This window comes from Octopus bimaculoides, chromosome 6, assembly GCF_001194135.2.
Source record: "Octopus bimaculoides isolate UCB-OBI-ISO-001 chromosome 6, ASM119413v2, whole genome shotgun sequence".
Classification (NCBI taxonomy): domain Eukaryota; kingdom Metazoa; phylum Mollusca; class Cephalopoda; order Octopoda; family Octopodidae; genus Octopus; species Octopus bimaculoides.
This window is the reverse complement of record NC_068986.1, coordinates 45,850,436-45,862,696: the sequence shown is the minus strand read 5'-3', so window position 1 is coordinate 45,862,696 and position 12,261 is coordinate 45,850,436. Positions and strand designations below refer to the sequence as shown.

Here is a 12,261-nt window from a genome sequence, read left to right as displayed (position 1 = left end):
TTCCTCATTGACCACCAGATGAGGGATCGGGGGACCCTGTCAAAGGCTTTCTCCGTGTCAACGAAGGCCAGGTACAGAGGTTTATCCTTGGCTAGATATTTCTCCTGCAGCTGTCTCACTAGAAATATGGCATCAGTGGTGCTTTTACTTGGCACAAACCCAAACTGTATCTCATCTAAATTGATTCGCTCCCTAATTAGTTGGGCTATGACCCTCTCCGTAACTTTCATAGCCTGATCTAACAGCTTGATGCCTCTGTAATTATTAGTATCTAAAGCGTATATATACATATATATAGCTACATATATATACATACATATACATACATACATATATATACATACATATAAATATATATACAAACACACACATATATATATACATACATACTTTTGTATGTATGTTAGTAGAAAATATAAAAATCAATGGGAAAACCTGAACATTGCTCCATGCTTTTAGTTGGTACTGTTGTGGTCATGTGATCGAAGTTTGAGCCTGATTGCACCATTTTTCCTTTCTAACATTACAGTGTAATCATGGCTGCTCTACTAAAAATGTGCACCAAAGAACAGTGATCTGAGAGATGGTAATGGTGAACCAGTTCATCATTACCATCTCTCAAGCTTGTTGAATCTTCTTGTCAGTGGTAGAAGTTGATGGGTGTCCTGCTCCTTCTTCATGTATCATGCTTGTCCAGCCACTTTTAAACTTTTCAATCATATAAACACACTCCTACATGGGAGTGCATTGTCCGTATATTGTGCTGAAAGCCTCTGATGAATTTCAGCACCTGACACATCTTCCAACCACAGAAATCAGACCACTGCTCTTTGTTCTTCTTTGGTGTACATTGTTAGTGGAGTGGCTATGCTTACATTGTAAAGCCAGAAAGAAAAATTGTATGATCAGGCTCAAACTTTGATCACATGACCACAATAGTACCAACTATAAGCATGCATGCACAGAAGGTAGTGTGACAATAATAATGTTACGGTGAAAATGCAGATAATTTTTGACTTCCCCTCACATACACACATACACAAGCATATATAAATATATAAATATGCTAGAAAATGTCTGCCAAACTGTGTTTGAGAGTGTATATGTTCATGGGCCCTTACTTGCATCTGTCTGCATGCAAATTTTCTAAAGCTGTGTTTACTTTTTCCACAGGAGCTCCCAAAGAATATCATTAGACAGTTGGCACAATGTTGTTATTAAAAGACACCACCGAACCATTGAAATGATTATTGATAATGAGAAATCTGCTGATGGAAAATCAGATGTATGTTATTTTAAAGTGTATCAAAATAGCTATATAATATTGTCTTCAAATTTAAAGAGACTGTTATTTTTTTCTTTGTCCATATGAAATTTGTAAAAAGCTTTGTTTCTTCATTATTGTAAACATTTTAGTTACAAATTTTTTGACATTTGTAGAAATACTTTTTTTTTATCTTGTAAAATTTCGTTCAGTATCATATATCATCTTAAATAAGTCAGGCTAAAGAAAGTTTCTTCTTTTCAAAGTATATCTTGCTAGATACTGTTTGTCAACAATACTTCAGTAAATAATTTTACAAAGCTCATAAAACAGAAATGCTATATTTTCAACTTCTTTAAATTTTATGATAAAGTACATTGTCAATAAAATATGTCTTATCACTTTGCAGGGTGTAGTTACCAAGTTAAACTTAGCTCAAAGAATATTTATCGGTGGTTTTCGAGATATATTTGATGTTCCAAGTGATACCAACATTGAAAAAGGCTTGAATGGTGCAATTCAACGGGTAAAACCATTTACTTCATACAATAGTTTTGTGTTTAATTAAATGTCTTAGTTATTAAGTAATTCTAATTATTTAGAAAGATTAAGCATAACAAATAATTACCACGTACTTGGATATGAAAATATGAATCCATTGCAGATCCATTGGATTTGCAACTTTGACTCATGAATGGAAAGTGGTATGTAAGTGATCTGAGAGAACAGCTTGGAATTGAAGATATCAGCATGTATGTATAGGAGAAATGACTGCACTGACATTGACATGAAGATAAACTGCCTAGCAACTCCAAAAAGTTCCTCTAATAATATAGAAGTTTTTGCCCCACTATACCGAAGTGACATGGCTCCATAAGTGTAACTAAAAGTAACTCATGTAGAAAAATTACCAGAATTGAAATAGTTCCAGACTGGAGAGAACCCTTTGTTTTGCAAGACAACTGTAACATCAATGCTATGATAATCACATCCAGTTCAATTTGCTAGTGGCTGACAATGGGAAGAGCATCTAGCTAACAGCTAACAACTAACAATAGATTAAATTGTAACACTAACAAGAGTAACATCTTTCATAATAGGGCTGCACACATAGAGAGAGATTTCAAGTTTGAGCACTTCTCAAGCATCATGAGGCAATCACACAACCAACTGTAAACAACACAACCTGTCATTTTAGAATATGAGGAACATATAGAAAATGCAGACTAGATTAGAACAAAAGATGCAACGAGTACTGCTGGAATGCCTTACATCATAAGGCTCCAAATCAGGGCCACCTAGGGCTAAACAAAACAACTTCTTTTCCTAATTTAAGACTTTCCACTATCAATGCTAGTATGATAGGAGAGGGGTCTCATGAAATGGTTAAAATATTAAATACATAGCAATGCCTATGCCTATTTTGAAAATATCATATATTTTATTATTTCAGGTCTATATTAATGACAAACTATATGATAACCTAATCACAGATGCTATAGAGACAAAAGGAGTCACCAAATATAAAGGTCCTCCCTGCAAAAAGAATCCTTGTTTAAATGGTGGCATCTGTGTTCCAAAGCTTCATATTGCTGAATGCCGATGCCATAAACAGTTCACTGGTCACAAATGCCAGAATGGTATGTAAATAATTGAACACTCAAAACTTGATGTTAATTTTCTTTCAGTATACACTCACATAAACTTAACTCTTTTTCTCCCTTTTACTCTTCTTCTTTCCTTCTGCTACATACAATATTCATACTCATTTTTATGTATCTTTCTCTTATTCTCACAACGAATACACTCACACAAATGTCTATACATATCAATCACAAACCTCTTTTTTACATATACACTAACATAAATATGTATTTTGCTAAAATAATTTAAAGTAATAGGAAATTAATAAAAACTGTTCAATAGTCAATTTTATCTTCCAACTTGTTATAAGTCGTAACTATTTTGATATTAACTTACCTGATACTACTCCTGGTTCTATAATACAAACTTCCTGTTTAAAATTATCCAAATTAAAACCTTCTTTGAAATTTCATGTTGCTTTACATTTCAAACAACAGTTATTTTTGCTTGATATGTAATTATTTTCAAGATCGATTAAAAAACAAAGTGGTGTATTTCAATAAAAATATAGTAATGAAAGGGTGTTGAAATAAAATCTCTTGATTTAAATTATCAATTTCCATGTATATTATCTTGAATTAGAAAAAGAACAATTTTTTTTTTTTTATTCAATTGTTAATTTCTGTGCTATTATATATATTCTATTCCACAGCTATTGAAACAAAATCTCAACTGAAATTCGAAGGAGATACATTTTTAGCTTATCTAAATGGACTAGATCATAAGTAAGTGTTTTTATTGTAATTGTACTCTATTTTTCCTTTCTAGTTCTATTTGAGCACCTTCAAATTTCTGAAGGTTTTAACTGATTAAGTTCTAAAGTAAAGTGGGATCCAAGGAAATTAGTGATGGTCTACATTAGCAATCAATGTGTATAATTTACTGAAAAGTGGAATAAACTGGTTTGCCATGAGGATGTAAAAAAAATGTATTGTTATATGCAGAGCCTTTCATAGGGAAACTATTTTTTGATTGTACTGAAGTGGTTGGGATTTGTGGAAAAGAGATGAGGAAGAGGGAAGAAACAGAAAAAGAGGGCAAAGGAGAGAGAATGAGCATAAGAATAGTAAATGATAAAGGAAGAGGAAGTCGCAGACTTTATGAGTTGGACAGTTAAAAAAAAATAATTAATTAACACTGGTCTGCATTTGGGAATTTTTTTTTAATTTTTATTCATGGATGCCATGTTACATATTCTTGGGGTGCTGATTTAAATATCTAAACCATTTTGCTCTGTCACATAAGGATGTCAAATAAAATACAAATTAATAATAATAAAACGTGAATTTTTAATAAATCAGTACTTTATTAAAATGAAGCAAGTAATCAAGGAAAAGTACATTCTGTTACTTTTAAGAAAATATGTTTTCCAAATCAACATGAAATGAATCACCTTCATGAAATGAATCAAAATTATTAACATCAAATCAAATGAATGTAAAAAAAATATGCTCCCAATGGTTAGCCTAAATATTGATTCAAAGGAAGGAGGACGGCTTTAATTTCCACTTATGTTGTGCAGTGGGACCATCACGTTTCAATGACCAGCAGTAATCCACCATCATGCTGACATTTCATTTGCCCTTGTATCGAGTTTCCAGGGTGCAAATGTCTTAATGGAACTGCCCTCCTAGTTCCACCCTGTAGTCCCCACAATTCTCAGGAAAATAGTCAAGATGCGAGTGCAAAAAATGCATCTTCACACTCATTCTAGACCCAAGTTTTTGGAAACTTGATATCAGGTCTTGGATCATTTTTTCATATTCTGGGGAGCTGCTGTTTTCCAAGAAGTTTTTGGACGCTCTTCTTGAAGGAAAACCAGGCATTCACTTCAACACCTGTTAATGCTTCCTCAAAATGCTTGTCCCTCATCAATTCCCGAATCTGGGGACCAACAAGGATTCCTGCTTTTAGCTTTCCTTCATTTATACAAGGAAACTTTGACTCCAGTTACTTGAAAGCAGCTCCATTCTTGTTCAGAGCCTTCACAAAATTTTTCATAAGCCCTAATTCGATGTGGAGTGGTGGCAGCAGAATTTTTGGTGGGTCAACTAGTGGCACAGCTTTCACGTTGTGATTTCCAGGTAAGAAGCTGGTTCTTGGTGGCCAGTCTTTTTGTTCATAGTGCTGGCTGTCTGCCCAATTACCCCAAAGACATAGAAAACAGGGATACTCAGTATATTCCCCATGAAGACCTAGTAGGAGAGCAATAACTTTTAAATCACCACAAATGAGAAAATTGTGGTTATGTACTTGATTGCAGTTATTACTGTCTTCATATTTTCATAAGTTTCTGGCATTTGGACACTATGGCCAATTGTCACAGATGCAACTGTGTTGCCATTGTAGAGAAGAACAGCCTTTAAGCTTCTGTTAGAAGAATCAATGAAGAGCTTCCATTCATTTGCTTTGTACGACATCTTCATGTGTTCAATAAGGCCAGAAATATTTGAACAGAAAACTAAATAATCCTCTTTCTCAAAGAACTGAGTGAATTCCACTTCATGATGACGGCACCAAGTGAATGTTGCTCCAGGAGCTAGATGCTTGTGTTTCTGCAGTCTAGAGCCTAGTTACGGTGCACTTTCTTTTGGAAGGTTAAGGTCTCTAACCAAGTCATTGAGTTCAACTTGGTTGAAGAATTTGGGATCGTCATTTGTTGGTGGCTCATAGTCTACTTCCATCTCATTAGTATCACCAGTATCAGACTCTGATGAAATTTCCTGTGTCTTGGGTGGCACAGGTACAGGAATATCAGCTGAGTGTGGAACAGGCCTTATTGCTGAAGGAATATTTGGGTATATTATGTGATCTTTAGTCTTCTTGTTGAATCCAGCTACTTTAGTCATACAAAAGTAGCAGTGGTTCATCTGCTCCTACCATACCATTGGTACGCCAAAGAGCATACATTTAAGTTTTTCAACTGATCACATTTGAAGCTTTCTGATGCAACTCTTGTGAGTTTTGTGAGGTGCAAATGGCTTGTCCTGGTCTCCCAGTTTGCAGCTAAAATAAGCTAAATAGCAGTGCTTCAACAAAGGAGTAATATTTCTCCTGGAAATCGAAGGGGTGAATTACCCACAGACATAATAGAATATATCTGGTGAATTGATGCAGCCTCTAGACATATTCACAGACTGAAAATAAAGAAAAATATATTAGATTTAACATTTAAGCCAATATAAAATAAGCATTTTAATTTATCATTTACTCATATTATACAAAAGGAGAAAAGTAACATCTCTGCATAACTTGACAACCTGATGTGATAGAGATGAATAAAAAACACAATGACTCATTATTTTTCATCTATATTCAGAAAAAGATACCATACAGCCAATAAAAAAAAAATTATGCAGACTAGTGTAATCAATGAGTGTTAGAACATTTGTAAAATAATAAATGGAGAAGGTAAAGATCAGGAAAATGAAAGACAACAAGATGGTTAATAATAATCCTTTCGACTAAAGGCACAAGGCCTGAAATTTGGTGGGAGGGGACAAGTCAATTACATCAACTCCAGTGTTTCACTGGTACTTAATTTGTTGACCCTGGTACTTAATTTGTTGAAATCTTCGTTGGTTTTATAAAAATAAATAAATATAGATTTTAATAAGATTATTAAAATATTTTATAAATAGTTATAATTATTTATAATTGTTCGTTGGTTTTATACAATGTATTGAAATTATTATTTATGGAAAGGGCAAAATCAACCTTGGCAGAATTTGAACTCAGAACGTACTGACAGGCAAAATACTGCTAAGCATTTCATTTAGTGTGCTAACGATTCTGCCAGCTCACCACCATAAGAAGGTTGATAATAATACTAGGATTATGAGGGAGGGAGTTAAAGTTAGCAGCGAGATAAAAAAAAAAAAGAAATAATAATTGTGGTTGCTAAATTGCAAACATATTAATGAAGCGAAGTTGATTAGGAGAATTGAAGGCAATTATTAATACCCATGGGCAGGAATGTTCAGAGATAAAAGATAAGGTACTTTTCCCTGTTCTTTTAAAGGAAGGGCAAGTTATGACATCACGTGACTACACATGCTGAAAGAAGGTTGTACATTAAAATTGCATTGGCATCATCATTGTCATTGTCATCATCATTACCATCATCATCATTCTTGCTATATATTATTGATGATCTTGAAGCTAAGGCCTCATGTGCAAATCATAGACAGTGAGCTGACAGAATCATTATTGCACAGGAAAAAATGCATAGAAGCATTTCTTCTGGGTTTTTTACATGCTAAGTTCAAATAGCATTGAGATCAACTTCACTTTCATTGCTAAAATAAAACGCCAGTCAAGTACTGGGGGTTGATAAAACTGACTTGTCCCCTTTCCTTAAAATTGCTGACCTTGTGCCATAATTAGAAAGAATTATCTGTTGATTAGCTACCACTTTACTTATAAGTATGTTGAATGTGGTTTACCAAGGGCTCTTTAACAACAACAAAAACAACCATTTTGATCATCTCCTTTTCACCAATCTTTGTTTTAATCCTGTCATATTTATCAACATTCACTTCCAGAAAAACTTCTCAACAAGCCAATAAATTCCGTCTACGCTTTAAAAGTAAGAAGAGAAGTGGACTCTTGTTCATAATGAATCAAGGCAATACTGTACGACAAGATTATTTTGCTGTGGCACTCGTGAAAGGGAAAATGCAACTGAGTTACAACCTTGGAGCTCAAACAGAAGAAAACCTCCATATTATTCGTTCTACATTAAAAATTAAAAATAATGAATGGCATGTCATTGAAGTAGAAAGGTATTTAGACAATCCATTTCTCCTTTCCACATTTTTGATACAAACTTGTCTGAGACTGCTCCTAGCTCTCTGATACAATCTTTATGTCTTATAAGGATCTAAAATTTCATTAAAATTTCATGTTGATGTATGTTCTAAAGACCAACTTAATAGTTACACAGTTAATTTACTAAATACTTCATTACTTTCAAAATAAGTTGAAATAAAGGCATTATATTTCAACTGGAATGTAGTAACAATAGGGTTAGTTTAGCACCCAATTCTCTCTTTCTCTACTTTCAACAGTCTTGGGATTAAAGGACTATATGCCTTTTAACGATAATGGTCATATTATTGATTTTATATTTTGATTAACTATCAATTATCTGCAGGTCTGCTAAATGAAGTCTTATCAGGGCTTTAAGAAGAGCAACAACAATAACAATGAGAAATGCATAGTTGGCTTAGGGTTTTAGTCTTTTGAATGTTCTCAAAGTTGAAGTCTATTAAATCAGGATTAGTAAACATTGCATTCACAGACTACAATCATCTATAAATAAACTTGTTTTGTTAATAATTGTAAAAGCACCAACTGCTATTACTGTCCTTTACTACATTATGAACAAGTAAGGTAGCCTCTTTGTAGTTACTTGATCTAATAGAATATAATAGATTGAATACTGAGGCCAGTGCTTGTTATAATTGAACTAGATGTATCTCTGGATAGGTAGATTAAATGATCCTTTGGTTATTAAATATATAAAATTCTTTGTAAATATCAGGAAAATGAGAGGATTTAATCATTATATATAATTACAACTGTTTCGAATGTAAACATGGGAATTAAATTGATTGACTGCATGAGAAACTTATTTGCTATAGATAAATCTGTAATACATAAAAGTTTGTATTGTATTTGTATTAGTTAATTAGTTGTTTAGAAACCAAATTTTTCTCAGCTTACATTTTGAGTAAAGAAAGGACACATTAAAAAGTGTGTAATCATAGGTAACTCTAAAAACACCTTTGTTCATAGCTCTGCTCAATCAGAGTTGATCTCAGGCTAAACAGCAAAAAGACCTACTGACTATATCACCTATATTAGCTATAACAACACCTGTTACTATCAGCTTCATTAATTATATATCAACATTTACTGTATCTTCTACATTGCCTGTAATACCACCTTTTCTGTACAACATTCAATAACTGTAACATCACTTGCACTAATTATAATCTCACCAACTACATCAACACATTAGCTATACTATTGAAATGTTTGTCTCTGGATAACTACTAAATCACCTACTACATTATCTACTTCAGTTTCATTAACCTAAGAAACCACTTCACACCAACAAAACACCAAAAGTTTTCCAATATGCAAATTACATAAATGAGGACATTTTTAATATAACATGAAAAATTCATGAAAATCTATAATAGTGTAATCACTTTTGTAAAAAAATAAATCTAATTTATTGACAGAAATAAATTACTTTTTTGTTGTTTTTTTTATGTATTTCTTATTTACACAATTTCCTAAAATTATTTTTCTATTTCTAACAGAAACCAAGAAGAAGGAATTCTTAGAGTAGATGATGCTGTTCCAGTCAAAAGGTCTTCACTTAGTGGGGCTACAAAACTGGACACAGATGGAGAATTATGGATAGGTAAATATTAACATTTTTTAAATTTGCTGAGTATTGAATGTGGCATTATATATATATATATATATATATATACTTTCAACTTACGATGACAGTAAACAAAGTTTGCTTTAGAATCGTTGAGATGTATTGAAAGACACAGTAATAATTTATTCATAAACGCATGATAATGCTAATACAATAGTATGAACAGCATAAACTATCCATATGTTACAATTTTTTTCCTGTAATATATGGATAGTTTATGCTGTTCATGCTATTGTATTAGCATTATCATGCATTTGAGAATTATTTCTGTATCTTTTATATATATATATATATATATATATATCGATTTAAATGAGAGCTCAAAACTGATCCATTGAAAATACTTTATTATAATTATCATTATTATAATAAAGTATTTTCAATGGATCAGTTTTGAGCTCTCATTTAAATCAATATAAATACAAAAACTCACTTGTGAGTATTTTGCTATGTTTGTCAACAGATACAATATTTTTGCCTAATTTTGGTATAAAAATATATATAAATACATATATATATATATATATATATATATATATATATATACACATACACATGCTTATTTTCATCAGCTTCTCTATTATTAAATAACACAAATTTTGTCCTTGGGTAGCAATTGTTATTTCCTATTTACTTACTCCTAAAAAGTATGAAAATTGGTAATATTACCTCCAAATTTTCCTTTTGCTACATTTATTCCAACCTAAAGAATCCCTCACAATACATGGCTATGATGCTCCACCATTACACCTGCTTGTCATCAAAGATGCACATATTGTCAGCCACTAAGGGACATGCTCAGCCACTAAGGGACAAGGGGTCTGATTGACATGGGTATGATTGAAAGTGATAAAGGGAATGCATGATAGGTGAATGAGTGATAAGGGTACTCAGTACTCTGAAATAAGTATATATAATAAAGCCAGCATGACCAAGAGGACAGAGTGATGATAAAAGGCAATGTGACCCAGGAGGTAAAGCAAAAACTGAAACTCAGTGTATGTGCGAGAAGATGAGTATAACAGCAGACAGAATGAATGCAGTTGATGTGACAAGAAGTATAAGAGGAGAAGGGGGGGGGATGCAAAGTGTACTTAGCACAGTTGGTCCAATTTAATCCCCTATATATAGATGTCAAGATGGGCTGCAGAAGTGAAGTGATGAGCTTTATGGTAAGGAAAATAGAATTTAATGAGTTCTGTAATAATGAATGGCATAAATGATACAGCTGGATGAGTGGGTAAAGATAAGGGCAATAGGAAAGTGAGTAAGAGGAAAATTAGACAGTTCCGAAGTGTGTGTGTATTGTAGCATTAACAGATTTGGCAGCACATATGCATACAAACATACACACACATATATATATATATATGAATGTATGTAAATATATATATATATATATATATATATATCATCATCATCATCATCATCATCGTTTAACGTCCATTTTCCATGCTAGCATGGGTTGGACGGTTCGACTGGGGTTTGGGAAGCCAGGAGGCTGCACCAGGTTCCAGTCTGTGAATGTAGTGGGTGCTTTTTACGTGCCACCGGCACAGTGGCCAGAGCAGGCTTGCAATGGCCATGATCAGTTGGTGCTTTTTATGTGCCACCGGCACGGAAGCCAGTCAAGGCGGCACTGGCATCAGCCACATTTAGACGGTGCTTTTTACGTGCCACAGGCACGGGTGTCACAACTACAATTTCCATTTGATTTTCATTTTGATGTCAAAGGCTTTCTCCAAGTCCACAAAGGCTAAGTATAGGGGTTTATCTTTAGCTAGGTATTTCTCCTGTAGTTGTCAAACCAGGAATATGGCATCAGTGGTGCTTTTCTACCTGGCACAAAACTGAACTGCATCTCATCTAAGCAGACTCTCTCCCTAATTAGTTGAGTTATGACCCTCTCCATGACCTTCATCACCTGATCCAGCAGTTTGACACCCCCATAGTTATTTCTATTTAGAGCATAACCTTTACCCTTGTAGCAGTTGACTATGGTGCTGCTACGCCAGTCATTGGGTATGACTCCATCATGAACTACCTGGTTTACAATAATATATATATATTATTATTATTACTGGCATTCCATCATTTACAATGATGAGGGTTGCTGTTGATCTGAACAACAGAACAGCCTACTTGTGAAATTAATGTGCAAATGGCTGAGTACTCCACAGACACATGTGTCCATAATAAATGGTCATGGGTAAAAAGTCATGGTAGAAGATGCTAAAATACTTTTATAAAAAACATTTCAGTACCGGTTTCGATCCTTGAGATCTTCTCAACTGTAGATATGGATAACAAATTTTGGAAAAATTAAATTTTGGCAAATTTAAATGAAAAGTCTTTTTAAAAACATATATGTATAGTATTCAAATACAAGGGGCATTTTCCTTGTTTCTGCCTGCCTCTGTTTCTCTTGTTAACTTTTATAATATTGAAATAGACTAGTACTTTCATGCATTACACAATCATGAAGTTTATGTAGTAACTGCTGTGTTCCACAAGTGAAAGTACTAGTTTATTTCAATATTGTAAAATTTTAAAAATTGCAAATAATAAAATGTGAAAATCAGACTAAGTTGGAATTTTATTGATTAATACCCACACACACACATACGTGTGTGTATATATATTATTTTCTTCAGAAATACTATATATTTCTTTTATATTAATAACACAGTATTTTCTTTATTAAATTTGTATTGTAAATTTCCGTATTTTTGTATGCTTGACTGTTATTTTAATATATAATTTTATTTTTTTTCTCCAGGAGGCAAAAAGAACCTTCCAATGGGACTTCCAAAAGATTACTATGTTGGATTTGAAGGTTGTATGGATTTTGTTGAAGTGGATGATCAACGTCTAAACTTGGTGTCAGATAGAA

General features: G+C 33.1%; 1 protein-coding gene across 1 annotated transcript in view; it reads left to right on the top strand.

The window, feature by feature from the left end:
- Positions 1–12,257, top strand: part of LOC106868360 (agrin) — a gene marked incomplete at its 3' end in the record, with an annotated part of 738,012 nt that extends 725,755 nt beyond the window's left edge. The window contains exons 31-37 of the mRNA XM_052968462.1: positions 1,174–1,285; positions 1,674–1,790; positions 2,718–2,904; positions 3,561–3,633; positions 7,453–7,692; positions 9,241–9,344; positions 12,148–12,257. Of these exons, the coding sequence (XP_052824422.1) occupies positions 1,174–1,285; positions 1,674–1,790; positions 2,718–2,904; positions 3,561–3,633; positions 7,453–7,692; positions 9,241–9,344; positions 12,148–12,257 (943 nt within the window). The remainder of the gene's footprint in view (positions 1–1,173; positions 1,286–1,673; positions 1,791–2,717; positions 2,905–3,560; positions 3,634–7,452; positions 7,693–9,240; positions 9,345–12,147) is intronic.
- Positions 12,258–12,261: the final 4 nt, after the last annotated feature.